The sequence below is a fragment of the Balaenoptera acutorostrata genome, chromosome 2, assembly GCF_949987535.1.
Source record: "Balaenoptera acutorostrata chromosome 2, mBalAcu1.1, whole genome shotgun sequence".
Taxonomy (NCBI): Eukaryota; Metazoa; Chordata; class Mammalia; order Artiodactyla; family Balaenopteridae; genus Balaenoptera; species Balaenoptera acutorostrata.
In genome coordinates, this window is record NC_080065.1 from 176,689,677 (window position 1) to 176,716,314 (window position 26,638).

At 45.4% G+C, this 26,638-nt stretch overlaps 1 protein-coding gene across 8 annotated transcripts in view; it reads right to left on the reverse strand.

The window, feature by feature from the left end:
• Positions 1 to 26,638, reverse strand: part of CACNA1A (calcium voltage-gated channel subunit alpha1 A) — a 242,651-nt gene that overhangs the window by 90,736 nt on the left and 125,277 nt on the right. For 6 of the 8 annotated variants that reach the window (XM_057540779.1, XM_057540778.1, XM_057540776.1 and 3 more), the window contains exons 7-11: positions 13,503 to 13,606; positions 12,287 to 12,402; positions 11,122 to 11,179; positions 9,772 to 9,863; positions 1,008 to 1,217 (exon numbers count right to left, since the gene is read on the reverse strand). In XM_057540779.1, coding sequence (XP_057396762.1) covers positions 1,008 to 1,217; positions 9,772 to 9,863; positions 11,122 to 11,179; positions 12,287 to 12,402; positions 13,503 to 13,606 — 580 coding nt within the window. The remainder of the gene's footprint in view (positions 1 to 1,007; positions 1,218 to 9,771; positions 9,864 to 11,121; positions 11,180 to 12,286; positions 12,403 to 13,502; positions 13,607 to 26,638) is intronic. The other 2 variants (XM_057540773.1, XM_057540775.1) reach the window with 1 other exon arrangement.

A 26,638-nucleotide genomic window follows, 5' to 3' on the forward strand; every position in this document is an offset into this window, starting at 1 on the left:
GTTACAAGGAGACAATGACCTGGACCAGGCTCCCAGGCCTCTCTAGGCTGAAGACTCAACTTCTCCAACGGTTGTCTGGGTTAATTCTGAACCAGGTCAGAAGGGCAGAGAATCTACAGACCTAAGTCAGACAAGCCAGTAGATGTAGGAGGAGGGCAGCCAGCAGGAAAAAAGGTTTTGGGGAGCCCTCACTCGGGGCCCATAAGCCAGAGCCAAGGTATCCACTTGCCTTCCTCACTGTCCAGCCATTATGCTTGTTGATTCCTCAGAGCTCTTTACTTTTTAAATCCTGCTCAGAGGTCTCCCCACCTTTCACTGCTTCTTTTCCCCCAACCTGGTCATCAGTTTTGATACTATCTCATATTAATTCCTGAAATCTGGGAATAGGCCCAGAAGGGCAAAGCCTTGGAAATCCTGGTACCCACTGAGGGAGCAAGATGTTTTCACACTTGTTAGAGGGTATTTTCTAGGAATGAATCCCAGACATAAGGAAGTCAAAAAGGACAGGAGACGAAAGGGGAAAGAAGCAGAAGGTTTGAAAGAAAAGGGAAGAAGCAGAGAGTCAGAAATGAGGATAGAAAATGGGTACAACATACGGGTCACTTTTTTATCTCTAATGTGCCCCCATCTCTCAACCATAAATTATTTGATTCCCAGAGATGCACCTAGAAATCACATGTATGTTTCTGTCTCTATCTGGCTGTCTTGCAGTCTCTGACTCTCTCTGTCTCTCTTCCAATGCACCCCTATGTGCCTTTCTTAGAAAGTGATCATGAAAGTCTCTGGTGGCCTAAATTCCAGCTTCCAGCTCAGGCCCAAAGAACTTGGGTTCTGTCACTGTGGCAGCAGCAACATCAGCCCCAAGTTGAGTTGTAGACATGGCCAAATGAAAGGGCAAAGTCAATGAGGACCAAAGAAGGAACACATACCATCAGAGAAAGAGAACTGGAAAAAGGGTGTGAGGAAGGGATCAGGGAGCCGTGGGGGCGGGGCCAGGAGGTACTCACAGAGGAAGTCGGAGAGCCACTCGGGCTGGTTGTAATGAACGATAGCGACACACAGCGTGTTGAGGGCTACCAGACTGAGCACAGTCCAGTAGAAGGCCTGAGTTTTGACCATGCGGCGGATGTAGAAACGCATCCTCCTCTCCTTTTTGTGAAAAAAAGTTGAGTTCTCCAGCTTGGCACTTTTAATGCTGGCTCGGGCGAAGGGAGACCCTGCCAGGGAAAGGATGGAGAATGTCAAGGTGTACCTGCAGCGGAAATTAACCAATGCATGGCCCAGGCACGGATTCTGGCCAGGGAATTCATTAGCCTCCCAAGCAAGGAAGCCCCTGGGAACCATCATGACCTATGGGCTTAGCTTTCCAGAGATGGAGCTTATGAGAAGGTGATGTCCCTGAAAATAATAGTATTGGAAATAACCAATGAGCGCTCAGGATGTCAACGGGGAGGCTGATGGCTCTTCATTGCTGGAGCCAACTTTCTGTATCTTCCTCTCCTGGCCATGTCTGATGACTCTGGGGGGTCATGCTACAGGGTGGGATAATGCAGGAGCCTCTGCTCAGGACTCCCAGTGCAGAGGCAGGCAGCAGAACTGCATGGACCATACTTGGAAAGCCTCCAGGAGGAGGTGTGGATAGGATCCTAGTTTTCCATGGACATTTCACTTTAGAAATAATCACCAAAGAATGAGCCAGCTGTGCCCTCTGCCTACGTATATTTTTGCTCCTAAGCATTTACAAGGTACCTACTGTGCCAGGCTCTGTCCCAGGTGTTCCAGATACACGTTAACAGAGTCCTGCACTCCTGGGACTGATACTCCAGTGGGGGAGACAGAGAGCAAACATAATATAATAAATAGTAAGTTAATAGTGTGATGGGGGACTTCCCTGGTGGTCCAGTGGCTAAGGCTCCACACTCCCAATGCAGGGGACCCGGCTTTGATCCTTGATCAGGGAACCAGATCCCACATGCTGCAACTAAGAGTTCACATGCCACAACTAAAGATCCTGCGTGCCGCAACTAAGACCTGGCACAGCCAAATAAATAAATAAATAAGTAAATATTAAAAAAAAATAGTGTGATGGAAGGTGAAAAGTGCTTTGGAAAAAAGAGAAAGTAGAGCAAAATAAGGGGACTGGGACCCCCCAGGAGGGACCACTGGGCAGGCTGCAGTATTAAATCAAGTGGTTAAGGTGAAGGGGTTGGCCTGAGTTACCTTAGTATCTTAGGTACCTTATGCAGAGGAAATAGCAAGTGCAAAGGCCCTGAGGCAGGAATGTGCCTGCCTGACATATTTGTGGGAACAGCATAAAGAGAACACTGTGGCTGGAGTGGAGTGGTTCAGGTGGGAAAAGGGAAGAGGTGAGGGCAGGGAGGAGACTGGGCAGGTTGTGAAGGGCCTTGGGGGCTGTGGGGAGAACTTGGGCTTTTGTTTTGAGTGAGGTGGGAGCCATGGAGGGTTTGAACAGAGGAGGGACGTGACCGGACTGGGGTTCACAGGTGCCCCCTGGCTGCTGTGGGGGGAACAGACTGTGGAAGGCAAGGGCAGGAGCAGGGAGAAGGTGACTGCTCTAGTCCAGGCAAATGATAATGGGGCCACCACTCCATAGTGGCTGAGAAGGAAGAAGAGTGGGCAGATTTGGGATGCATTGTTTAAGGTAGATTTCCACGTTTGCTGATGGACCAAGTGTGGGTGGAAGAGAGAGGGAGAAGCCAAGGTTTTTGGCCTGAACCCCGGGAGGGATAGGGGGAGGTTCAGAGCTCAGTTTTGGATAGATTGATTTTACCTTCTAAAATACCTCCTCTTGAAAATCTTCCATTGCATTCATTTGTTTATTGTTCCTCATTGGTTCATTCATCTTTCATTTATTCATTAGTGTGCTCATTCATTCATTTATTTGTGCATTCATTCATTTGTTCACTCATTGGTATGTCTGTCATTCATTCATTCATTCTTCCATCATTTGTTCATTAGTGCATTCATTAATTCACCCATTTGTTTCTTCATTCATCATTTATTCACACATTCGTTCATCCATCCACCCATCCATTATTCATTTGTTCATCCATCCATCCATCCATTCATTCATTTGTTCATTTATACATTCATCCATCAAGCACTTCATCAACCTCATTACACCAGCCAGGCACGGGACACGGAAAACATCTCTCAGGATGCCACTTCCTATTAGCAAAATTCTAAACAGAGGTTGTGAGTTGGCACCCCAGGGGCCATACTGGTTCATCCTGGGTTTGTGAAAGTTAAAATGATTGGTCTACATTTAAAAACTGGGAGATTTTTCCATAAAAATATGGATTTCAGCTTCTCATGAATGAAAATAACAGCTGACATTTTTTGAACATTTCGAAGGCACTGCGGGGGATGCATTTTACACAGTAAGCTCCTCATCACAACCTTAGGAAGTAGGGACCGTCATTAACACCATTTTACACCCTGAGCAAACAGAGACTGAGGGGATTCCAGTAACTGGCTAAGAAGTGTCGAGTTAGTTCAGAGCCCGTGCTCTCGGCCACCATGCCGCACTCACTCCTGGAACATGTGGCCGTGAGGAAGGGACCACATTCCTGCCCAGCAGCCGTTGGCCAGGTCCAGTGGCTGGATCCTCCCCTCATGTCCATCACGTGCCTGATCCCACGGGCATTGGGAACCCTAGGGTGGATCTTCACACCCCTTCCCACTTGGGACATTTCTGGTCCTTATGGCTCCCAAAGATGTGCCCAGACCCACAGGCATCCACAAGGCTTGGCAATCACACCAGGCAGGAGGGAGCCACATGGAAACCCGTCTCCATCACCAACCGGCGAGTGACCTTGGGCAGATGACCTCAGACAAGTCACCTTGCATCCTGGGACTCCAGTGCCTTCCACCTCACAGGGCCGTTGGGAGAAATCAATGAGTTAATACCCCCTAGCATGATGCTGGTACGTCATGCTTATTGGTAAGATTAAAATCTCTTACTACGGGCTTCCCTGGTGGCGCAGTGGTTAAGAATCTGCCTGCCAATGCAGGGGACACGGGTTCGAGCCCTGGTCTGGGAAGATCCCACATGCCGCGGAGCAACTAGGCCCGTGAGCCACAATTACTGAGCCTGCGCGTCTGGAGCCCGTGCTCCGCAACAAGAGAGGCCACGATAGTGAGACGCCCGCGCACCGCGATGAAGAGTGGCCTCCGCTTGCTGCAACTAGAGAAAGCCCTCGCACAGAAACGAAGACCCAACACAGCCATACATAAATAAATAAATATGAAAAAAAAAAAACTCTTACTACAACCCTAAGAGCTGAAATCAAGACCCGTTCACATACCAGCGCCTGGAGGAAGTCTTTCCTGATCCCAGGGCCTGCAGACACATCCCATAATAGGCACCTCACTCCTCAGGAATGGAGAGTAAAGTGAATATTAACTAAACACCGCATGCCAGGCCGTGTGCAAGCTCTGCGCTGTCTCCTCTATTTATTGCATTTCGTACTCGCTCTGACCCATGCTCCCTTTTTCTGTACGCTCTTGTCTATGCTCTTCCTCTGTGGTCTGGAACTGTAATTGCAGGCCATCCTTAGATTTTAAGAATAATTTTAATAAGCTATTTTATGAAACCCCGTATATCTAAGATATCAATTTCAATGTGGAATCGATATAGAAATACATTAAAGAGATATTTTACACTCTTTTTTTTTTTTTTTTTTTTGGTACTATGTATTCCAAATCTAACTGTGTTAGTATGAAGCACATTTCAGTTCAGATCAGCTACGTTCGAGGAGTCAAGAGCCAGAGGCGACCAGTCCTAGTCAGGAATGTTCCACGGCGAGGACAGCACTATGGCACTGCCAAGGCTGAATCTTGGGATTTGGGGCAATTTATACGCTCTTCAAATTCTCTGTAACTTGAAATAGGTGCTTCCCAAATTGTGGGTTGAACTGTCCTTCAAAGAGATGTCCCTAACCCCTGGTACCCGTGAATATGACTTTATTTGGAAATAGGGTCTTTGGAGATGACATCAAGTTAAGATGAGGTCAGACTCCATTAGACTGAGCCCTAAATCCGATGACTGGTATCCCTATAAGAGGAGAAGAGACACGGAGACACACAGGAAAAGACCATGTGATGACAGAGGCAGAAATTGGAGTGAGGCAAGTAAAAGCCAAAGAGAGGGCTTCCCTGGTGGCGCAGTGGTTGAGAATCCGCCTGCCAATGCAGGAGACACTGGTTCGAGCCCTGGTCTGGGAAGATCCCACATGCTGCGGGGCAACTGGGCCCGTGAGCCACAACTACTGAGCCTGCGCGTCTGGAGCCTGTGCTCCGCAACAAGAGGGGCCACGATAGTGAGAGGCCCGCGCACCGCGATGAAGAGTGGCCCCCGCTCGCCGCAACTAGAGAAAGCCCTCGCACAGAAATGAAGACCCAACACAGCCATAAATTAAAAAAAAAAAAAAAAAAAAAAGATGTTAAAAAAACCCAAAAAAACAAAGCCAAAGAGAGCCCAGGATTGCTGACAACACCAGAAGCTAAGAGAAAAGCGTGGGGGCAGATCCTTCGCTAAAGTCTTCAGAGGCAGCAAGGCCCTGCCAACATCTTGATCTCCGTTTGGACTTTTGGCTTCCAGAGCTGTGAGAGAATACACTTCTGTTGTTTTAAGCCACCCAGGTCGTGGTACTTTGTGACAGCAGCCCTGGCAAACGAATACAGCCCACACTGAGCTTATACCCTTAAAACCATCTAAATGGAATCTGATTTTCCTAAAGAACCTGTGTTGTGATGGCAGATTCCATTCATGGCTCAATTTTTCCTAACAATGACTCAAGGTCCATATTTCAGCAGTCAGTTGATCAACTTCTACATGAAACTGTTTTGTAATGTGTTTATCAAATGAGCTGACAGCACAGTAGATCATCAGTTACATAAAGCTGCACTTACTAGGGTACAACATGAGGGCAAATGCCACACAGTTCCTGCCTGACTTTGAAACACATTATTATTATTATTATTTTACATAAATAAATAAAGGTAAAGGCATTTCCTTGTCAGAACCCTGGAATTTCAGAGGTCTCTTTCAGGATTGTTTAGGAAGCCCCTGCTAGCATAGGGGCCCCTTCCTGTGGGTTTTTGATCTATCAGGCAAGGGAACTGGCTTTAGGTGGGTTTGCCTGTAGCAAACCTGTCCTGGGAGAACAAGCCACTGGCCTGTGTTTTGCACCCATCTACAAAGTTGAATGTCACCTGCTTTCTTAACAGAGGTGCTGTGGGACAGCGCTGGCACTTATTCAGTGTGACAGCTTTCAACTTCGGTTTCTCGTCTTCCTTTTATCACACATTTATCAAATGCCAGCCTTGAATCTGGGTTCTCCAAGTAGCAAGTTTTCTTATGTCAGCCACAAATTCGAGCCCTGGGGTCTCCCACAGACAAACCCTCTGTGAATCTATCATGGCTTCCTGGATCGTCCCCACTCCTGCCTCGTTAGGAGCTGAACCATAACCTCCCACAAATTCATATGTTGAAGTTCTAACCAACCCCCACCCTGCCCCCCGGGATCTCAGAATGTGACTGTATTTGGAGAGAGGGCCTTTTAAGAGGTAATTAAATTAAAATGAGATCATTAGGGTGGGCCTTAATCCTCTATGACTGGCGTCCTTATAAGAAGAGAAGAGTAGGACACAGACACACATGGAGGAAAGACCACGTGAAGACACAGAGGAAGACAACCATCTATGAACCAAGGAGAAAGACCACACCAGAAACCAACCCTGCCAACTCCTTGACCTTGGACTTCCAGCCTCCAGGACTATGAGAAAGTAAGTTTCTGTTTTAAAAAAATAAGTCACCCAGTCTGTGCTATTTTATTATGGTGACCCCAGTGAACTTATAGCACTCTCCCTATTGCACGTGAAGCCCAGTTAAAAAACGCCTCCTTCACGAAGCTTTCTTTGCTTTTCCACCAGACAAATTCCTTCCTGCCTTGGATAGCTCTTAGACTCCTTATAATTAGTCTCTGTTGCTTTTAAGTAACTTTAAACTTGCCTAATTACTTTTCTGATTTCAAAAGTAATGCCTGTCACTAATCCATCCATTGCAGGAACATGTCATGGAGAAAGTGAAAATCCTTTGCAATCCCTCCAATTTCCACATCTTTAAGTACCTCTCACACTTCTTAATATTGTTTTAAAAATAGGACCACACATTTTACATTTTGTTGTACAACTAGCTTTTTTTCACCAAAAAATATATTTCAGACATCTTTCCATGCCATAGCAACTCCATTCTTTTTCCTGGCAGCAGAGTATTCAATTGTATATAAATACTATAATTTCTTTAACCATCTCCCTATTTGGGGGCACATGGGTTGTTTCTGGTTTTTACTTTTTGAATACCAGAAACAGTGCTGCTAAGAAGAGGTTGGTACATAGATCTTTTGCATACGTGAAGAAATGTTTTGAAGCAGAAATTCTAGGTCAAAGAATATAAACATCAATAATTAAATAATGCCAAACCATACATCAGAAACACTGCAACCTACATTCCTGACAACGGCATATGGCTATGCCCATTTCTCCTCATCGTTGCCAACACTGGATGGTATCACTTTTTCATCTTTTTTAGAAGGACTGATGAAAAATAATATCTCCCTGTTAATTAAGAACAGGTACCCAATCTTATCCATAGAGGAGATCTTGGGTACCCTGTTTTTTTCAGTGCCTGACATTTAATAAACGTGGTATAGACAAAAAATATTTGCCTATCAAAATATAACAAAACAGATTAGAAAAATGGAAGCAACCTAAATGGGAAAAGATGTGGGACAGATGTAATGGATCAAATTCACAGAGCATTGATGGAGCATTCCAATTCCTGAATTTGCTGGAAGGAGAGAAACAGATGTATCCACAAGTGGAAACAGGACTTGTTCATCATTACGAGGAAAAGAGTGTTTTGGCTAGAAATTAAAAATGCAAATGAAAACAAGCTTTAAGGTATCATTACAAACCGACTTATCTGGGAAAGGAAATTAAACGGGTAATAGGCAATGGCCGGTGTGGGAGAATCCGTGAGTGTCTGCATACTTGGCAGGTTTATAAATGGGTTCAATGTTTTTGAAACTCAGAATGGCTCTGTGATAATGAGTTAAAAACCTGTTAATATCTTTGATCCTATAATTATCCCCAAGGAAATCCGCCCAAAGGGTGGGGGAGTCATTGTACGTAAATGTTCCCAGCAGTGCTCCTCGTAAGGGCAAAAATTGGAAACAACTCAAACACCATATAATAAAGCCACGCTGAGCAAATCATAGTGTAGCCACCCTCTGGAGTGTGGGACAGTGACGGAAATCATTTTGAAACTCAGCAGTAAGCTTATAAACTAGGGGTGAATGAAAAAAGCAGAGTATGAAGTAGTTGGTTCCTGGGGATTAGAAACACGCGTATATTTTGATTTTTTTTTTTTTTTTGGCCACGCCTCAAGGCTTGTGGGATCTTAGTTCCCCGACCGGAGATCGAACCCGTGCACCCTGCAGTGGAAGCGCCGAGTCCTAACCACTGCACTGCCAGGGAAGTCCCAGAAACACGTATATATTTTGAATTCCCTCCATCTCTCATCCTTGTCTCTATGCTCCATATACCCCATCAGTCTTAATGCCTTCTCCCCTCAGAGTCTTGTCTTATTTCCTCTGCCTGGAAGCTCCCCCATCCACTCTTCATAACTGGAATTTTTATTTTTATTTATTTTTATTTTAATTTTGCTGTACTCATGCAGCTTTCGGGATCTTCGTTCCTGCACCAAGGATTGAACCCACACCCTGGGCAGTGAAAGCACAGAGTCCTAACCACTGGACTGCCAGGGAATTCCCTTCATAATCGGAATTTTAAAAAACCCATTTCAAAAGATAGTAGAGTCTCCTTGGAAAAGATCGAAAGCAACACAGTCTCAATCAAGAGGGGTGAGAAGGAAAGAAGTCAATGTCCTCTCCCACCTCAAACGCTGCCCTTGGAGATAACCAACAGCAACAGCCTGAGCACAGCCTTCTCTCTGCTCTCACTGCCATGGTGAACTCCTACCCACCTGTCAGTTCTCAGTGTCAATGTCACCTCCTCTGAGAAGCCCTCCCTGACCACACTCCACTCTTCCAGAGCAGGCTGAGCGCGGGGCGTCTCCTCTGCAGTGCTGTTATCATTACAGGTTTATTTGTGTACTGACCTGTTTAATATCTATTTTCTGCACTGGACGGCAAGCTCCACATGGGTGGGGATTTGGTCTCTGTCTTGTTCACAATTGGGCACCTAATAAATGTAGCCCCTCAATGAACACTAATGAACAATAATAATCTTATTCATAAATAATTAATGAATAATAATATTAGCCAACATCATGGGGACCTTATTCTCTGCCACGTGTTGTTCTAAATGCTCAATGTGGATTATTATTATTATTCTTTTGGCCGCACCACGCGGCACGTGGGATCTTAGTTCCCCGATCAGGGATGGAACCTGTGCTCCCTACGGTGGAAGCGTGGAGTCTTACCCACTGGACTGCCAGGGGAGTCCCTATGTGTAGATTATTTAGTTTTATTTCTCCTCCCAATAATATGAAGAGACACGCTCTGTTGTTATTCTCATAATCATGTCATCTGCCCCAGGACACACAGGTGGGAAGGAGCAGAATCAAGACCCAAATCTAGGCAGCTTGGTCCCCCAAGCTCTCACACTCCCATCTCGAGGGCGATCAGTAATACACGACTGCCAGGCGGCGGCGGGAAGACTTACCCACGGAGGCAATATCGGCCAGCTGATCTTCAGCCTCCTCGGGGTTGAGCAGGTCTGTCTTGCTTTTCTTTATGGTGGCTCTCCGCAGAGCTCCAACAATGGAAACATGGCAAGAGAAAAAGACGTTACCCTTTTTGCTACAAAAAACGACATCGACTGAGTGTGTCCTTGGGTGCTTGGCGCTCTACCAGGGACTTTCTATGTGTTGTTGGATTTTACCCACGTGGTGGTCTGGTTTGATGGAAAGTAAGAGCGTGCGCGTTTCACAGATGTGGAGACAGAGGCTTAGGGAGGTTACATGACTTTGCCCAAGGGGTAAAGATGAGAACCAAGTCCCGTTCAGTCTGACTCTAAGTCTGGGCTCTCAGCCGTCATTTTCCCTCTAGGAGCCCTAGGATTGGATATGTAGTGACTCGTATGAAAACAGCCCACCCCTTAACCTTTAGCACACTTGCTAGGCGGGCTGGGACTGTGGAAGCCCTTCCTCAGTATTTAGGTTCTCCACCCCCAAGAGCTCGCCGGGGGGCAGTGAGTACAGGCATATAATTCCAATAAAGTGATTTAGACACCCCCAAGGTTAATCTCTTTCCCTCCCCCCAAAACCCATTTTGTAACCTACTGGGATAGGGCCCTAGCTCCTTTCCTTCCTTCTCACTCCTGGTCTCTTCAATCCAAAGTCATTGCTCTGTCTAGACAACTTTCTAACATGTGAGACAACTGTCCTTAATAGTAAGCTGGATTCTTGGTGAAATTATTTTTTTAAAATTTAATTCATTCTATTTTTCGCTGTGCTGTGTGGCTTGTGGGATCCTAGTTCCCCGACCACGGACTGAACCCGGGTCACTGCAGTGAAAGCGCCAAGTCCTAACCACTGGACTGCCAGGGAATTCCCATTGGTGAAATTATTATTATGTATTTTACTTAGTGAACACAAATGGGGCTGACCCCGAGCCAGACACTGTTCTATGCATTCTATTTGCAATAATTAATATAATCCTCATAAACAATCAACTAAGGCAGGTATGATTATTATCGTGCCCATTTGACAGATGGGGAAAATGGAGGCACAAAGCAGAAGAAGCTGGGCATGTGGTCAAAGCAGAAAGGGCAGGCAAGAAACGGAAACCCTGTGTCAAGGTCCTGAAATTCCTCAAGGAAGCAGATTCCCACCATTCCCTTTATCTTCCTGAGCCTGACCTGGTCTTGTGTTTGATCTTGGCATCACCTGGGCCCTGAACATCCATTCCCTGGAAGCCCCCTCAGAATGGAGTAGCCTGTCCCCCCAGCCCCGGCTCCTCCTGTGTCCCCTGGGACCCACCCCCACCCCTGGAGCCAGGTTCAGAGCAGTTACCATCAAAGGGATGTCTCTGCTCCCCGTCGGTTTCATCCTCGGCGAGGATCACCTCTTCTGAAGAGGAAGAGCACATAGTTAAGCTCCAGTGTCTGGAGGACTCTCCTGGGGATGGGTTCCCTTGGACCAAGAAGGAGAAGGGTCCTCCTGGCCACTCTACTCTCCCCTTGCTGAGTGACAACTCAGTCAGCCAGAAATGTGCTGCTCACTTGCTTCTGACTCCCAGCCCCACTTCAACGATGGTCCTAAAGCCAACATCATCCCTACCTCCTTCAAAATAAAAACCGACCTCCTTACCATAGCCTATAAGATCTTGCCTGATTTGGCCCCCGTCACCTCCCTGTCCTCCTTTTCTCCCACTCTCCCCCTCACGCTGCTCCAGCCACACACAGCTTCCTTGCTATGACTCAACTCTACTCCTACCCCTGGGCCTTTGCACTTGCTGTTCCCTCTGCCTGGAAAGCCCTTCCCCTAGACATCCACATGGCTTCCTTTTTCACTTCCTTCAGGTCTCAGCTCAGAGGTCACCTCCTCAGAGAGACCCTCTCTGATCACCCTGCCTTCTCCGACTGTTTTCTGCCTCCTACTCTGTTTTATTTTTCCTCTCAGCATTTGGCAACATCCAACATTATATGTATTTGGTTATTTTCTGCTCTCTCACTAGACTATCAGAATCCTGCAGGCAGAGACCAAATCTCAGTGCCTAGAACAGTGCCTGGCACACAGCAGGTGTCCCATAAGTGTTTAAATAGCTGAACAAATAAACATGTACCTACTGTATGTGAGGCACTGCTCTTCTTAGGTGACTTAGCTTGGATTACCTTAGAGACTCCTCAAACAGCCTTATGAGGTAGGTACTATCATTATCTCTGTTTAACAGGCAGGGAAACTGAGGCACAGGGAGGTGAGGTGCATTGCTAGGAGGTGGCAGAGTTGGGATCTAAACCAATGTCTGATTTTAAAGCTCTTAAGTGTTATGTATGTCATATCCTGGCTTCATCCCGCTGGATTCTTGTTGCTAAAAACTGGAACTACCAGTGCAGATCCTCTTTCTCCTCCCATCATGACCCTTCCCTCATCTATCTCCAAACTGCATGCATGACCCTCTGTGTGCTCCGTGGCCTGGGATTTCAATTCCTGAGCCCCAGGATGAAAGGGCCTCACCTGCTTTCGAGATCCACTCCATGTACCCATTGAGTTCTCGTTCAATCTGTTGCTGCCGCCTCAGCTTCAAAAAAGCCCGCCGGTTCTCCACCCGCTCCCTTTCTTTGGCAAACTCCCTGAAGAAGCACAGAAGAGTCAGGTCTGGCTGTTTTAGAAATTTTAGGGAGTCTGTGTGTGTGTATGTTTGGGGATTCAGAATCCCTGGAGGGTGGTGCATTTCAACAAGAGGAATCAGGTCTTCTGAGAGAAGATCAGAATATTACAGGAGTGGGTATTTCTGCCAGCTTCCCACATTTCCCAACAACTGCACCCAGTTAGAGGAAAAGAAACAAAACCATAAACCATGCCATGCCAACCACTGCTGGCTGCATACCCCGTTCTCATTCTCTGTACTCCTGGCTAAAGAATAGTTCCATCCCTCTTTTAAGTTAAGTTAATGACACATGAGCTGAAGATTTCTGCAGTAGCCTCACTTCTGTGATATAGGACTTTTCCAGTTTCCCTTCTTCCTCTTCCTGTTTGGAATGTGAGATGGCTATCTTGTGAGCATGAAGCAGCTATCCTGAGACCATGAAGCATCCATGAGACTGAAAGCCTCCAATAAGGATGTCAGAGTGGAAAGCTAGAAGACGCCGGGGTCCATCATGGCATCATGGAGGTACCAAACCAGTCCCCAGACTTCTTGTAGTGAGAAAAATGAAACTCACTTATGATTAAGCCAGAAAAACAATCTTGGGGGTAGGGGACAATGTGTGTCATGAAAATGCATGGTTGATTGTATGCTATGATTTTATATTTGGAAAATAGGGGAGGGGGGAAACCCAACCTATTGTTTCTTTAAAAAAATGTAAATTATAGAAATTAAAGCTCTATAGACTTTTCTTGTGTTTTGGGTTGCGGGCCTGAAAATTTTGAGAAAACCTTCCAAGTGAGAGGTCTAAATTACAAAGAGGCTTCCCGCCCCCTGGGTGGAGGTAGCTCAGTGCCAGCGGCACAGCTTGGTGAGTGAAGGCTGGGCTGGATTTCACCTCCCATGAGTCCCTTCACTGGGTGCCTCCAGCAGTGCACAACTTATGCACCTGTACATGGCTTGCTGATAACTGTCTAATAACCCAAAGCAAGAGAAGAGGCCTATTCTCTGCCTGGAGAATGATGGCCTCTTCCTGGGAAAAAGATGGTGAGGGGGAGTGGGATGGGGGGAGTAGCAGAGACTTACCCAGACAGCACACCCAGCACGAGGTTCAGCATAAAAAAGGAGCCGATGATGATGAGGGGGATGAAGTACAACCAGTTCCAAGTGTTCCCTGAGGCATCGTTGCTCTATGGGGGGGTGAGGAAGGAAAGCAGGTGAGCACTGAGTGGGACTCAGGTATGACCTGACAAGTGAAGGAAGGGGGAGCTCTTGTTCTCCTGGGACTCTGTCCTCGAATGTCCTTGGCCTGTGGAGTCCTAGAGCTCTGGTAGCCCAGAGAGGGAAAGAGAGCACAGGATCAACCAGTGGGGGAGACTCCAGAGGTACCACTAGAAGGACAAAGCCCCCTCCTAATCATGTAGTCCTCACAGGACCAGAAACCAGCATGAAACTCAGGAGGACTCCACAGATCAAACTCCAGGAGGAGAAGGAAAAAAAGCTTATTGAAATGTAGAAATGAACCCCCAGTTCCCTCCCTTCTCCCCCAAACAGTCATGATGGCAGGGTCTGATAATCAGGTTAAATCACCAAGCCAGATGGCAAGGCCATGAACCTTTTCCTTAAGTGTCTCCCTCCTCTATTGCCTGCAGCCTCAATGTCAACCACAGAAAAATCCCCAGAAATGCCCAGATCAATTTTCAAGGGGAGGAAGTCCACAAATAGAACATTCTTCTCTGGGAGAACAGAACACTGTGCCAATAAGTGAGAGGAGGGGAAGAAAATCAAGAATAGAGAAAGAAAGAAAGAAAAAAAACCCCCAGCACTTAAAGAGTACTGATTTGTGCCAGACATTCCTCTAAGCATATTACCTACATTGGCTTATTTACTCGTTTAATTCCCATGATGTCCCTCTGTTATTGTCATGCACTGAGGAAACTAAGGCCCAGAAAGACAAAATTGCCAGCATGAGGTCACAGAGCTAGACAGTGGTGGACATGGGATTTGAACCAGGTGGCCAGAACCCAGAGCCTGTGGACTTAATCTCTGTGCTGGGGAAGCCTTCTGGTGGTTCATCAGCTCTATGGCATCTGAGAATGTGGGGCCCCCAAATGTGGCATTAAAAGCTCACCTTTAAAAGCACTTTCAGTGCTACTGCTGCCCTGCAGAAAGGCTAAAATGAGAATGACTGACACTGGTGCTGTGAATCTGTGGAGGAACTGGAACTGTCGCATGCTGCCAATGGGAGGGTAACATGGTGTATGAGTTTCTTTTGGCTGCTGTAATAAGGAACCACCAAGTGGGTGGTTTAAAACAACAGAAATTTATTGGTTCACAGTTCTGGAGGCTAGAACTCCAAGATCAGGGTAGCAGCAGTGTTGGTTCCTTCTGGAGGCTCTGAGGGAGAATACGCCTCTCCCCTGGTATCTGGGGGTTTGCTGACAATCTTTGGTGGTCCTTTGGCTTGTAGATGCATCACCCTGATTTCTGCCTTCATCAACACATGACTTTCTTCCTTAGTGCATGTCTGTCTCTGTGTCCAAATTTCCCCTTTCTATAGGGACACCAGTCATATTGGATTAGGGCCCATCCTAATGACCTTATCTTAACTAATTACTCCTGCAATGACCCCATTTCCAAATAAAGTCACATTCTGAGGTACTAGGAGTTAGGGATTCAACATGTGCATTTTGGAAGGGACACAATTCAATCCATAATACATGGTACAACCACTTTGAAAAATGGGTTGGGAATTTCTACTCAAATTAAATCATGCACCTTCACTATGTCATGAACATTCCATTCCTGGGATGTTATCCAACAGAAATGTGAACCTGTGTATGCCAAAGACACATGCAAGAATGTTCATAGCGGTGATCTTCGTAACAGCTCCAAACTGGAAACAAACTGAATCCTTCTCAACAGGAGGGAAGATAAATAAATGGAATATTGTGCAATGAATGACTGCTATCCACCACATGAAACTTCACAGACTTGGCATCAAGCAAAAGAAGCCAGACAGAAAAGAGCATATATGTAAGATTCCATTCATGCAAAAATACAAAAACAGGTAAATGAGTTGATGATGTTTGAGGTCCAGATGGAGTATCCTTTGGGGAGGGTAGTGACTCTGGAGGGAACAAGAGGGGGACCTTCTGGGGCTGAGAAGGTTCGGTTTCCTGATATGGGTGCTGGTTACACATGTGTGTTCAGTTTGTAAAAATTCATCAAATGTGATCTGTGAAGTGTCCTGTATGTGTATTTTACTTGAACCAAAAAAAATTGTTTTTTTTTTTTTTAAAGAAAGTCAACTTTACCTTAAAAAGCAAGGAAATTCTTTTTCTTTATGTATATATATTTCCTGCATTTGCTTTATTTATTTATTTATTTTTGTATGTGTTGGGTCTTCGTTGCTGCGCGGGCTTTCTCTAGTTGCAGAGAGCGGGCTTCTCTTGTTGCGGGCTCTAGGCACGCGGGCTTAGTTGCTCTGTGGCATGTGGGATCTTCCCAGACCAGGGCTCAAACCTGCGTCCCCTTCATTGGCAGGCGGATTCTTAACCACTGCGCCACCAGGGAAGCCCAGCAAGGAAATTCTGACACATGCTACAACATGGATGAACCTTGAGGACATTATGCTAAATGAAATAAGCCAAACACAAAAGGACGAAAACTGTATGATTCCACTTATATGAGGTTCCCAGAGTTGTTAAGTTCACAGAGACAGAAAGTAGAATGGTGGGCAGGGGCTGGGGGAGGGGGATGGAGGGTTAGTGTTTAACAGGGACAGAGTTACAGTTTTGCAAGATGAAAAAGTTCTGGATACGGATGGTGGTGACAGCTGCACATCAAAGTGAATGCACTTAATGCCAATGAACTGGACAGCTAAAAATGGTTTAGATGGTAAATGTTAGGTTATGTTTATTTTACCACAATAATTAAAAAAAAAGAAAAGAAAACAAACAAACCAAAGAAGCCAACTTCCATGATGGACACAGACAGGTTCAGGGGACAAAGAATATGCCAGTCCCCTGCTCACAACCTTGTTCTAACAGAGTTCCAATGCTTTGCTTCTTTTTTTTTTTTTTTTTTCTTTTTCAATGCTTTGCTTCTTGAAGGTTCTGGAAGAAAGAAAAGAGTCAGCAGAACAGGGGTGGAGAGAAGGCAGGGCTGGCTCTGTGCTTCCCCCTCTGATGTTGCTGCTGTGGCTGAGGCCTTTTCGTCACCATTTCTTGGGGGTTAACTATAGCCCAGGGAGAGACAGCCTGCACCAGCCAACAGAAGAAAAAAGTCTGGCTATCTCAGGAAGCAGGTTTGGGATGGAGACAGAGCAGTGGGTGGGTGGGGGGAGAGGGGCAGGACTGAACGGGGAGAAATGGCTGAGGCCCTTGGTACCAAGGCAGCCCCTCCACCCCAGGATCTGCCCACACCCCAGCTCCCTGATACGCTTAGAACCACCTGGCCCCATGATGCTGCCCGGCATAAAAAACACTCACAGTGCCAGGTCCTCAGCCTACTTGAGCTCATTTAATCCTCTCACAAAAGGTGGTATGTAATCCTCCCCATCTTCCCGGGTGAGGAAACTAAGGCACATAGAGGTAAAGTCCCATGCCCAAGGTCCCTGTCATGGGCTGCATTGTATCCCCCTAAAAGATATGTTGAGGGACTTCGCTGGAGGTCCAGTGGTTAAGACTCCGTGCTCTCAATGCAAGGGGCACAGGTTCAATCCCTGGTCAGGGAACTATGATCCCACATGCTGCATGGCCCAACGCCCTCCACCCCCCCCAAAAAAAAGATATGTTGAAATCCTAACCTCCAGTACCTTTCAATGTGACCCTATTTGGAAACAGGGTCTTTGCAGCTGCCATCAAGTTAAGAAGAGGTCATGATCGTGGGCCCTAGTCCACTATGACTGGTGTCCTTTTAAGAAGAAGAAATAACAGGTGAAGACAGGGACACACAGGGGAGAGGACAGCCATGTGACAACGGAGGCAGAGACTGGAGGGACACAGCTGCAAGTCAAGGAATGCTGAGGGCTGACAGTCACCACCAGAAGCCAGGAAGAGGCAAGAAAGAATTCTACCCAGAGTCTCAGAGGGAGTAGAGCCCTGCTGACACCTTGATTTTGGACTCTGGCCTCCAGAACTGTGAGAGAATACATTTTTGTTGTTTTAAGCCATCAGCTGTGGTACTTGGTGATGTCGGCCACAGACAAAGAACACAGTAACTGAGCTACTAAATGGCAGAGGTGCCACCTCCTGACTCCATCACTTCCAGGCCCTGCTCTCCTGTCATTCTCCCCCTGGATCACTCCAGCCACATGGCCTTCCTGTAGCTCCTCAAATGCACCAAGTACAGTCCCACCTCAGGGCCTTTGCACCTATTGCTTCCTCTGCCTGGAATGCTCTTCCCCCAATTTCCTACATGGCTCCCCTCACCTCCTTCAGATCTCTGCTCAAAGGTCACTTTCTCGGGCAGGGTTTCCCTGATGGCCTTTTACAGTTGCACCTTCATTTCTAATCTCATTTCCTGCTCTATTTTTCCCTTAGTGCATCTCCTCCTCTATACTTATTTCTCCTGCTCATTGTCTGTCTCCCCACTGTCAATTCCATATGGGACAGGGACATTGTGCTTTTTTCGCACTGCTATATTCCCTATCACAATGCCAGGCATGCATGCAGTGTCCAATAAATGTTTGTTGAATGACTGAATGAGAGGTTCCTCCCCACACAGCCCACATCCTCCACCCCAAGCTGTGCTCCCTTCTTCCTCCTCTCTCCTTCTTCCTCCCTTGTCTTGCTTTTCCCTCCCTGGGGACTGGGGTTCTGCTGCCTGATTTTAGAGATGCTTGTTCTCTTTCCAATCTAGCCCAGATGACTCAATTCCATGCTGTGGATCCAACAACTCACAGAGAAGAAGCTGGCAGAGGGTTGGGTGTAGTTTTTGATTAGTAGGTGGGCTTTCCTTGGGTTTGCTCAGGAGAAAAATGGGAAATATATTTCCCAAGCCGAAAGACTGGAGCTTCCTTGGCCGTTCTGTGATAGCACAGAATGTGGGGGACACAAACCTCCCATCCTGGGTCTTACCTCCTTTGGCAGTTCAGGTTAAGCATGGGTGTGCTCATGAGTCTGGGTGTGGGGAGGAGGGAAACTGCTTGCTTGTCAAAGTCATTAACACCAGAAAGATACACTCATAAGATAGCCTTGTCTTTCTTCCCAAGGCTCAAAGAGTTCCACTGCCTGAAACGCTATTCTTCATTAGTGCTGTCACTAAATATGTCCTGAGATACGGCAAGATGGCCCGTCCCTGTCTCCCTGTGGTTGGCTGAGGGCCATATGATGAGTGCTGGCCAATGAGGAGTGAGTGGAAATACCTAAGTCACTTTTGGACCAGAGCATTGAACTGCCAGTGTGGGACCCTCCAGGGCTCTCTTTCCTTTTGGAATACCAACTGGTAATGCTCTAGGTGCTGGTTGCTCCATTAGCTAGGTCCCAAGTGACTCTGCTGAGTATAGCTCCCTTCTTCCTCACTGCCAACCTGCACTGGACATGTACCAGAAAAGACATTTGTTGTTAAAATCACAGTGATGTTGGAGAATGTTTGTTACTGCAGCATAACCTAGATTTCCTGACTGATACACCCTGATATTACCTTGGTTCACTCCTTTATCTCCTTTAGATTTCTCTCAAATATCACTTTCTCATGACTTTTATATGGCTCTCAGGAGGCAGATGGGGGAAAAGAATGTTTCCTGTATGTCTGACAGAGAAATTAATGTTCAAGATTACAATGAGCTGGTTGTCCTCTGAGCCTCTGCCTGGAGACAGTTTCTCCTAGATCTTGACTCGGTTGATTCCCTCTCATCACTCAGCCTTTCATTCTACTGTGCCCCCTCTCAGAGAAGCCTTCCAGCCAAAAGGGCTTGCCCCTCCTCACAGCACAGACAGAACTCTCATTCACTTCCAAGCATGTTTTGCTTTCTGAATCATTTTGTCAATATATGCATTTGCATTTGAAGTCCCTGTGGGCGGATTGTTTAAATAATAACAATGACAGGGAAATGTATTTATCCCAAGTCCCAATGATCAGGCTGTTTCCCTGGGAAACGAAGAGGCAGGTGGGACAACAACGGTCACTTTAGTAGAGCCCGTTTGAGCTGACAAAACATCCTTTGATTCTCAGAATCCCCAGTGGATGGGGAAACTGAGGCTGAGGAGATGATTTGCCTGGCTCACACAGGGTGCGGATGGCACGGCTGGGGCTAGACCCACCATTCTGGCTTGTATCCGACAGATTTTTTTTTCTACCTCACTCCTTCACTGCACTTAACATAGTATTTTCTGTTTATAACAATTGGCCCATGAGAGCCTTAAAGGAGAGGGAAAATACTGATTCATCCCCTCACTGTTGGTACCTAGCATGATGCCTGGCACTTAGCAAGCACTCAATACTCATCAAACAAATGAATGGCTGAGTCCCAGTAAAATCCTTAAGTGCCTTCTGTTTTATGGCTTATTTTCCTCTAATTTTTTGAGCATGGTTCAGTCAGAAAAAGTATAGATGATGTAAAAAAACAATAAACCTCAGCTCCAGAGAACACCCAACTCCCCAGCATAAGGGATAAAAATGGGGTGGATCTGACTGTGAAAAGCCCCACAGTGGCCATGAGGGAGGTCGTATGTCTGTCCCAGTTTGTACCTGTTATTAAATTATGCGACGCCTGTTAATTCTTTTTTGAGTTCTCCTTTCCCCATTCACTCTCAAAATTGTCCTGGTTTGGGCAGCGAATTATATGGTCTTTCTGCCTCTGAGGTCTCCTGTCACCTCCCCTGGCCTCTTCAGCTCCCTTGCTCACCCTCAGTCCCTCAGTTCCAGCCACATGGGCTGCCTGGCTCCTCACAAATGCCAGAACCACTCCTGCCTCAGGGCCTTTGCACTGGCTGTCCTGTCCACCTGGGTCTCTCTTCCCTGACATACCTACATGGCTCTCCCTCACCTCTTTCAGGTCTTATTAGAAGAACTTCAACCTCTCACCTTGAGGATCCACAACCCCTCTAACTGCTTTATTTTTCACCTGAGCTTTCATCACCCTCTTACACAGGAGTTGACAAACCACCACCCATGCGTGCCACCTGTTTTTGTAAATTAACGTTTATCGGCACCCAGCCATGCCCATTCATTATGTATCTCCTCTGTGGCTGCTTTTGTGCTACGAAAGCAGATTGAGTAGTTGTGACAGAGACTGCATGGCCCACAAAGCCTAAAATATTTAAGATTCTGCCACATATATAAAATTTTCTTAATTATCTTGTTGGCTGCCTGCTTCTCCCACCAAAATGTCAACTCCCCCCAAACAGGGATTTTTTTGTCTCTTCCATTTGCTGCATATCCTTGGTGCCTAGAACGTTGCCTGCATGCAGTACACATTCAATGAATGTTTGTTGAATGAATGTGTGATCTAAAGTCCCCCAGATCTGATGCTTTGATGTTGGCCAAAATAAACATCTATGAATTATACAAGAGCTTAGGTCAAAGATCAGTTTCAACCAATAGTGACCATTTGTCAAGGGACTTGCATGTATAATCATCAACTAAGCACAGTTTTACCACTTTCTTAATTGACATTAAGTGAGGAATAGAAATAGAGAGTAAGAGAAACATACAGAGAAAAGCACAGAGAGGTGGGGGAGAGAGAGGAATAAAGAGGCGAAGAAAGGAAAGGAGGAGAGAGAAAGAGAGAGAGACAGGAAGAAACAGAGAGAGACAGAGAGACCAAAAATTAAGAGAGACAAAGACAGAGAGGGGGAAAAAAAAACAGAAGAGGAGAGTCATAGAGAGAGGGAGGGTGTGTAACAGTTAGTGCCCAGTGCTGGGTTCAAATCCTGACTTCACTACCCTTGACTAGGGGATCTTGGCAGGTCACTGCATCCCTGTGAGCCTCAGTTTCCTCATCTGGAAGATGGGACCTAAAAATATTTCCCCTCATGAGGTTGTTTTATGGATCAGTTAATGATACAAAGAAGATGTAGGGATGCAGTAGGCTCTCAGCGAATGGTAAAAAGTTAACTCAAGATGTACAGGTCCTGCCAGGGCCCCAGACTCTTCCTCTCCCCACCCTGGTAGCAACTAAGAGAGGGCAAGTCCCATCGCCCACACTGCACCCCCAGGCTGCTTTGGCTCATTCGGTGAGAAGCATATTGGGTATGTCCTCTGTGTGGGGTGGAGGTGATTTCTGATTTTTTTTTTTTTGTTTTTGAGTCACGCATGCACATATGGTGAGGGGGTCCCTGTGAAATAAGGCTGCCTGTTGCTCAAGCAATACACAGAGCCACCAACTTTTGTCTCCAGCAAATGGCTCCAGTGCAGCCCTCCTGGGCTTCCCTATGCCGCCCCCTTGAGCTCAGAGAGCCAGTCCTCCATCCTGTTTGCCATGGGAGGTAGCAAATAGCAGATTCTGAGGGAACCGCTGTTGAGTCAGAGCTGGATTCCAACCTTAACTCCTTGTGTGTGGCCTTGGCCCTCAGTTTCCTCATCTGTAAAATGGAACTATTTAAGGCTCTACCTTAGAGGGTTACCATCAAGGAGTCAACGGGCTGGTGCACAGAGAAACACCCAGAATAGTGCGGTACAGAGGAAATAGCTGATAGCCCATTAGGATTCCAGAAGGCTGCCCATATCCAACGTGGGCCCCAGGAAGGTCCAGGGATGGGCACAGGAGCCCTCTGGGTCCTTCAGAGGTCCAGGACAAGGGTAGAGCTCGGCTATGTTGACTGAGGTTCATTTTATAGCAGTTAGACATGACTCGGACCACACTTTTGGCACAGAATTTCAATATACTTGCCTTTGTGGTCTTTGGGCTTGGATAAGCACTCACCCCACTACAAAATCCTAATGTGGGCAGGTCCACCATGCCCAGGGATGCCTCAATGCCCCATCTTCAAGGATCCCTGGTCATCTAGAGCAGGGTTTCTCCACAGTGGCACTCTTGACATTTTGGATTGGGTAACTTGTGGTGGGGGCTGAGCCAGACACGGACAGCGAGAATTTCAGTTACTTGCTAAGCTATCACCTCCTCGGAGGGTTTTCCTAGTCAAGCAACCACAGAAGTCACTGCGAGATTCCCTCAGGCTCAACTGGGGTGGGAATCCTTGGGGAGTCTGTGAATTTGCATGGAAAAAAGTTAATCCTTCACTTCCCCTAAATTCCACCAGAAAGTGGGGCATTTTCTTCCATTATGAGGGGAGGCAGCAAACTGCAACAGTGTGGGCAGAACCGGTGATGCCCCTCACCCACAGAAATCACATATAGTTCACAGATATCCCACAAAATCTTTTAGCTTCAACACTCCCATGAAATTATGGGGGTTATCTGACTCATTGCCAGGTCCTGTTGGCAATGTGTTATAAACACTAAAACGACGTTACCAATCTGTTTTTAACAATATTGTTATAACAATTTCAGTACATTTGGCTTCCTTCATCATCTCCAGTCTTTTAATTTATTAGACTTTAAAAATCATTACACTGACAAAGGGGTCTGTGGCTCAACAAGGTTTAAAATTCTTTCAGGTGGATTCTCTTTGCTCCCAATCTTCCATCTTTCTGCCCCAGACTTAGTGAGAGTTTTAAGAAATTCCTCCTTTGAAAGTTAACTGCCCTCCTTCCCTCCCGCCCTTCCTCTCTCCCTCCCTCCTTTGCCCTCTCTCAACCCCCCACCTCTCTCCCCTTCCCCCCCAATATCTATTTCTCTGGGTTCAGCTCAGAGCACAGGGAAGAGGAATGCAGAGCTCGCAGGCTGGTACTGCCATTTCCTGTCTGGCAACCTCCGGCAACTTTCTCAACCAGAGTCTTATTTGTAAAATGGGTGACAGTAATCTCTCCTTCACCAGTTATTTATAGACTTTGTTTGGGTTTGCCCTCTTTTCAGGATGCCATCCAGGATCCACCATTTCATTTAGTCTTCACGCCTCCTTAGGTTCCTCTGGTCTGGGTCAGTTTCTCAGTCTTTCCTTGTTTGTCACGACCTTGGCAGTCTTGAAGAGAACTGCTCAGATATCCTGCAGAAAGCCCTCCAATCTGGGTTTGTCTCATGTTTTGCCTACGATTATGGGGTTATGAGTCTTTGAGAAGAAAACCCCGGAGGTGAGGTTCCCTCCTCATCATATCAAATCAAAGATCCTATGATCACACATCCACTGGGATGTCAAAATTTGTCACTTGGTTAAGGTGGTGTCTTCTAGGTTTCTCCACTGTGAAATGATATATGTCCTTTCCTTACGCTATTCTTTAGAAGCGAGTCACTAAGTCCAGCCCATCCTCAAATTGGGGGTGGGGGAAAGAGTAAACTCCATTCCTGGAGGAGGACTGTCTATATATATTAAATGGAATTCTTTTGTAAGGAAGATTTGTCTCTTCTTCACTTATTTTGTTTATTTAATAATAAAGCAATAGAACAGAAGCAAGAAAAACTACAATCCTGCAGCCTGTGGACCAAAAACCACAGTTACAGAAAGACAGAGAAGATGAAAAGGCAGAGGGCTATGTACCAGATGAAGGAACAAGAAAAAACCCCAGAAAAACAACTAAATGAAGTGGAGATAGGCAACCTTCCAGAAAAAGAATTCAGAATAATGATAGTGAAGATGATCCAGGACCTCGGAATAAGAATGGAGGCAAAGATTGAGAAGATGCAAGAAATGATTAACAAAGACCTAGAAGAATTAAAGAACAAACAAACAGAGATGACCAATACAATAACTGAAATGAAAACTACACTAGAAGGAATCAATAGCAGAATAACTGAGGCAGAAGAACGGATAAGTGACCTGGAAGACAGAATGGTGGAATTCACTGCTGCGGAACAGACTAAAGAAAAAAGAATGAAAAGAAATGAAGACAGCCTAAGAGACCTCTGGGACAACATTAAACGCAACAACATTCGCATTATAGGGGTCCCAGAAGGAGAAGAGAGAGAGAAAGGACCAGAGAAAATATTTGAAGAGATTATAGTCGAAAACTTCCCTAACATGGGAAAGGAAATAGCCACCCAAGTCCAGGAAGCGCAGAGAGTCCCATACAGAATAAACCCAAGGAGAAACACGCCGAGACAAATAGTAATCAAAGTGGCAAAAATTAAAGACAAAGAAAAATTACTGAAAGCAGCAAGGGAAAAACGACAAATAACATACAAGGGAACCCCCATAAGGTTAACAGCTGATTTCTCAGCAGAAACTCTGCAAGCCAGAAGGGAGTGGCATGATATACTTAAAGTGATGAAAGGGAAGAACCTACAACCAAGATTACTCTACCCAGCAAGGATCTCATTTAGATTTGATGGAGAAATCAAAAGCTTTACAGACAAGCAAAAGCTAAGAGAATTCAGCACCACCAAACCAGCTCTACAACAAATGCTAAAGGAACTTCTCTAAGTGGGAAACACAAGAGAAGAAAAGGACCTACAAAAACAAACCCAAAACAATTAAGAAAATGGTCATAGGAACATACATATCGATAATTACCTTAAACGTGAATGGATTAAATGCCCCAACCAAAAGACATAGACTGGCTGAATGGATACAAAAACAAGACCCATATATATGCTGTCTACAAGAGACCCACTTCAGACCTAGGGACACATACAGACTGAAAGTGAGGGGATGGAAAAAGATATTCCATGCAAATGAAAATCAAAAGAAAGCTGGAGTAGCTATACTCATATCAGATAAAATAGACTTTAAAATAAAGAATGTTACAAGAGACAAGGAAGGACACTACATAATGATCCAGGGATCAATCCAAGAAGAAGATATAACAATTATAAATATATATGCACCCAACATAGGAGCACCTCAATACATAAGGCAACTGCTAACAGCTATAAAAGAGGAAATCGACAGTAACACAATCATAGTGGGGGACTTTAACACCTCACTTACGCCAATGGACAGATCATCCAAAATGAAAATAAATAAGGAAACAGAAGCTTTAAATGACACAATAGGCCAGATAGATTTAATTGATATATATAGGACATTCCATCCAAAAACAGCAGATTACACGTTCTTCTCAAGTGCACACGGAACATTCTCCAGGATAGATCACATCTTGGGTCACAAATCAAGCCTCAGTAAATTTAAGAAAATTGAAATCATATCAAGTATCTTTTCTGACCACAACGCTATGAGATTAGAAATGAATTACAGGGAAAAAAACGTAAAAAAGACAAACACATGGAGGCTAAACAATACGTTACTAAATAACCAAGAGATCACTGAAGAAATCAAACAGGAAATAAAAAAATACCTAGAGACAAATGACAATGAAAACACGACGACCCAAAACCTATGGGATGCAGCAAAAGCGGTTCTAAGAGGGAAGTTTATAGCTATACAAGCCTACCTAAAGAAACAAGAAAAATCTCAAGTAAACAATCTAACCTTACACCTAAAGAAACTAGAGAAAGAAGAACAAACAAAACCCAAAGTTAGCAGAAGGAAAGAAATCATAAAGATCAGAGCAGAAATAAATGAAATAGAAACAAAGAAAACAATAGCAAAGATCAATAAAACTAAAAGTTGGTTCTTTGAGAAGATAAACAAAATTGATAAGCCATTAGCCAGACTCATCAAGAAAAAGAGGGAGAGGACTCAAATCAATAAAATCAGAAAAGAAAAAGGAGAAGTTACAACAGACACCGCAGAAATACAAAACATCCTAAGAGACTACTACAAGCAACTTTATGCCAATAAAATGGACAACCTGGAAGAAATGGACAAATTCTTAGAAAGGTATAACCTTCCAAGACTGAATCAGGAAGAAACAGAAAATATCAACAGACCAATCACAAGTAATGAAATTGAAACTGTGATTAAAAATCTTCCAACAAACAAAAGTCCAGGACCAGATGGCTTCACAGGTGAATTCTATCAAACATTTAGAGAAGAGCTAACACCCATCCTTCTCAAACTCTTCCAAAAAATTGCAGAGGAAGGAACTCTCCCAAACTCATTCTATGAGGCCACCATCACCCTGATACCAAAACCAGACAAAGACACTACAAAAAAAGAAAATTACAGACCAATATCACTGATGAATATAGATGCAAAAATCCTCAACAAAATACTAGCAAACAGAATCCAACAACACATTAAAAGGATCATACACCACGATCAAGTGGGATTTATCCCAGGGATGCAAGGATTCTTCAATATACGCAAATCAATCAAT